This window comes from Notothenia coriiceps, unplaced genomic scaffold (genome assembly GCF_000735185.1).
Source record: "Notothenia coriiceps isolate Sejong01 unplaced genomic scaffold, NC01 NC01_scaffold00030448, whole genome shotgun sequence".
Taxonomy (NCBI): Eukaryota; Metazoa; Chordata; class Actinopteri; order Perciformes; family Nototheniidae; genus Notothenia; species Notothenia coriiceps.
The window spans coordinates 120049-124601 of NW_011363149.1; the positions used below are offsets into that span (position 1 = coordinate 120049).

General features: G+C 40.8%; 1 protein-coding gene across 3 annotated transcripts in view; it reads left to right on the top strand.

Moving 5' to 3' along the window:
- Positions 1–916, top strand: part of dab1a (DAB adaptor protein 1a) — a 39547-nt gene extending 38631 nt beyond the window's left edge. The window contains exon 12 of one of the 3 annotated variants that reach the window (XM_010787460.1): positions 765–909. In XM_010787460.1, the coding sequence (XP_010785762.1) occupies positions 765–845 (81 nt within the window). In that variant the 3' untranslated portion in view covers positions 846–909. Of the gene's footprint in view, positions 1–764 lie in introns of all 3 variants that reach the window. The other 2 variants (XM_010787459.1, XM_010787461.1) reach the window with 2 other exon arrangements.
- Positions 917–4553: the final 3637 nt, after the last annotated feature.

Sequence of the window (4553 nt, forward strand, 5' to 3'; positions counted from 1 at the left end):
GAGCTGAGAAGATAAATAGGTTTTTAGCTAGGGGGGAGAAACTCCCTTTGCCTTTGACCAAAGCCCTTGTAGATTAAGTGACCTTCCAAGAAACAAGACTTTTGTAGTGCTTCCCCTGCTATTTTTCTTCCTGTCTCCCTCTCTCTTTTTGTGTTTCTTTAATGCTTGCTTCTTTCTTTCTTTTCGTCTCCACTCCCCAGACATGGATCATTAGTTTTACGCCTTCAATCCAGCAATTCTTTTGAAAAAAATAGACCTTCACACTGCTGAAAATGTCACCAGGCCCCAAATAAGACACAAAGCGTTACAGTATCCAGAGAAATGTGCATTGGTGGCGGCACTCAGTGAGTGAGTGAGTTTCGTGCAAAGGTTAAAAAATACGACAGGAAGATGGAGCGAAGGCGAGGTGGGAAAAAAACTCAAGTGTATTTGGAAAAAAGCAACGCATCGACAGAATTAAGGTTTTTAATAAAAGAGAACAGTAAATTAGTGCTCGTGTGTGATTGTGTTAGTATGGTTGTGTTTCTGAAAGAGACAGTGTGGGCTGGGGCTTCTCTCTGTCCTTATTCCTTCTTTAGAGTATTGACACCTTTTTCTCTTGCTTCCTGTTTACTACTCTACTCTTGGAGTTTTTGCCAAACTGCGACCCTTCTTTCAGATGTATTCTTCTATGTCTACTTTCTAATCCCCTTTATTTCCTTCTCCTCTTCTCCTCCATCAACCCTTTCTTCCCATCTGTTCTCTCCCTTCCTCCCCCTCTCTAGGCATGTGGCTCTGGGTCGCCCTGCCCCAGTGAGACAGCAGAGCCGAGCCCAGACCAGGCCAGTCCAGAGGCTGGGAGCTAGATAGCAGCAGGGCAGGGTAGGTATCAGTCCCTCTCCTGCCCCCCAACTCCTCCTCTTCACCTCCATGCCCTTATCTGTTCTTCTGGCTGACCATTGTACTTCCCACTGACATTATTCAGGCTGATCTCTCCGTGTGCTGCACCTTTTTTCTAATTTTCTCCTTCTGTTGTGTCTTTGGTTTCAATTTCACACTGTTTCCCTCGTGTAGGCATGCTCGAAGGAACGCATGTGTTCTGGTTATTTGTTGTGTGTGTGGTTGTGCATGTATGAGTACATTTGCTTGTGTTTCATTTTGTGTGTCGGTAATTTTCGCTGTGACCTCACCTGTAATTTTGTAAGTATATATCTATAATGGTTTGATAACATGTGTGATTTTCAAAAATTATTGTGTGAAGATCTCATCCCGTATCATCATTTTGGCCATAGTGCACTGTGCCCTCATTGTGTCTTTGTGACGTGTTCCTAAATCAAGCCCAGTTCCCTAAATAGCGCACGTCTCACTTGCAAAAGGCAATAGTGTGTGACAGCCAATCAGAAACGGTACACTTCAGTGCACAGGACGTCATCTGGGATTTGCCAATGTTGTGTGCAATATGCTGATCTCGGATGTTTAGTTTAATTTAAAAATGATTTGTGCTGTCATTTTTATGCATTATGTATGTTACATGATGTAATGTTACTAATATTATGTGCATTACTGCAAGAGGATCAAACTGAGAAAGACCAGCAGCTACTATTAAAACTCAATAAAATGATGTGTTTGCACATCAATGCAACTCTCAGAAAACCTACCTAGGCTGAAGATTTCTTATAACAGTATGTCAACATGCTGTTTGCCTACACAAGGAAACAGACAAACACAAACACACACACACACACACACACACACACACACACACACACACACACACACACACACACACACACACACACACACACGTGTATTTAAGTTACTTATCATAAAAACCCACCACAGATAAACCGTTTTTGATTCGGCCCCCTGTGTTTCCCAGCTTTAAACACAGATTAGAGTAACTACTAACATGCCACTGGTAGTTGCATACAGTTGTAATGGGACAGTGCTGCATCTGACAGTAAATACTGGTTATATCAGGAAAGATACCCATGACCTCTCCAATGCAGAATCAGATATAATGGGCCAGAAGTGATCCTGATTGGCTCACTAAACAGAAGTCATTAGACACAGCACTGGAGTGTAATATAGAGGTTTGACATTGATTGTTGTTTAAAAGCTGTGTGCAGTGGCATGTGTCTGGCAGCAGGGAGCACATCGGAGTATATTCAGTGTATGTGACGCCACAGACAGGAAAGGCAACCCTAAACAGGACGTAGAAACAGGATAATGTAATAAAGGGATTTAGCAGAGGAACAAGAATGTGGCTTTCACTGTTTCAACCAAAAGCCTTCACAATGCTCTCATAAGGCAATTTGACTCCATTTTGAGTTTGATGCAGACAATAATCACTCCAATCAACAAGTAGAGTAACCAACTAGAACCTTGTCTACATACAATTATTCTAGGTCCAATAAAGTCATAAAACACTGTAACTGGTTGAATAGTCAGCAATGTGTGTAAACCTCCAACGTGACCAACGTTTCTGAAATGTTTTCCCGTTAATCTCCTTTTTAACTTGAACAAAATAAACCCCTGCCTGCTACCCCAAATGATGGATAAAAAAGGTATAACACATTACGAGGGTGTGTAATATATTATATATTGGCCATTTTGGGGTTTTGTTACACCTGTCTTAAGTAGAGTGCTTACTAACCCCCTACGTATTTGATTGAGAACAGTAGAAAGGCAACACCTCTCTATGAAAACAAATACGCTGCTCTAAAACCAAGGAAAGAAACCGAGAGGAAGACAGACAGGAGGATTTATCTGAGCATCAGCTTTCACTTAACATGCAGTCTGAAAAGATTATGATCGCATAATTGTATGACAGCAGTGAGACACAAACCCTGCTATGGTATGGCCCTAAAACAGACAATGCAGAACACTTAAGTGATGACACCGTGGCATTTATCGAAACATAAGACAAGAAACAACAGGTAGAGTAAAGCTTATGTATCCACAACAAGGCTGTGATGCAATAAAACACTAAATCTGCAAATGAGTTTTAAAGTGCAGACGAACAGACAGTAGGAACACACAGAGGACAGCCCCGACACACAGAGACATCACATTTTGACATGACTTTCTACCAACTTTAAAGTCACTGCAATGATTCTCCAGACAAAGAACAAGAAAGTCATGTGACACACTCATCTGATCTCCTCTACACACACTGGCTCATGCACACACTCTCCATAAACACATGCAGAGAATGACTATGTTGCATTCTTTAAGGCAGCTGGAAAAAGGTTTCTGTGGCTTGTCCTGCAGCAGATACACACCAGCTCACACGGGTAACCATCTTCCTCTCATCGATGGTCATCATCACCTCATTATCTATTCGTACACACGGACACAGGGCTAATTCACTTTATTACTTCTAAAATGATTAGTAGCAATTTTGAAAATTGATTGACTTTTGTCGTAATTTATTAAGTAAATATTAATATGCATAGAGAAAATCTATTCTAGACCTCACATTAGGCGCTTATTTTTGATGGAATTATTTCTCCTTTTAAAAGGCCTAAGGGGAATACTTAAAAAATACCAATATTGTTATAAATGGTCGACCAGCACATGGCTTCTGTCTTGTGCAGCGTACTGCTTATCTGACTGACTGCCATGTTTTTGAGTTATATTCTGTACATGCATGACTAAGGAACAGTAACCAAGTTGCTCAACTTTTCATTTGTGAAGGACTCAAATGAAGTGTAGAGTGTGTGCTTTTTCTTTGGAATATCAGAGGTAAGCGTCCTTTGCACAGTCCGTTGCTTCACAACAATAGTCAGATTATGGGGTGGTTGTGTAAACTCCTGTGAGATGGAGTGTATCTGTGCTTCAACACTGATCAGTGTTATGCAGAGTATTATCGCCCGACTATCCGGCTGTCTCTCCAGGTTCATTAATCTTCTACAATCTATTCAAAATCAGGATAAAACTCTACGTAGATTATGTGCTTAAATACTATAACAGTGCCTAAATAACAATCTTTCAAAAATAAATATGGATCTGGGGCCGTATTCACAAAGCATTTTATCTTACCGCTAGGAGTGCTCCTAACTCGCGCTAAAACATTTTACGTAGGAGTTTTTTCTTAAAAGTTATTCACAAAGCCGCTGAGACCTACTCATACTAAGGATAAATCACTAAGAGTGAACTAAGAGTGACGCGCCGTTGCTATGGATTACGTCGATTCTCGTGCATGAGTTTAGAAGCGGTCAGTACGGTGATTGGTTGTTCAGAGCAGGCGGTCTCGGTGAAACTCATCCGCAACATCCAACAAACGAGCCCACTAAATCACCGAAAAACAAGGAAATAGCCTAGGCTAGAAATGTATTCCTATCAAATAGTTATGGACATTGCAGTTAGCAGAATACACACATGATGACAAGTTTGTGCAGACCACGATAATGACGTTGTATATGCACGTTAAAGAGAGAGAGCAAACAATAAAAATACGTAAATTGCATTAAATCAAGGAGGCAATTAAAAGCACCCTGCAAACTATTATCCAATGAGCATATTTCCAGCACTTAAACACTTTCAATAACAGCCCATACCGCCGTTCAAGT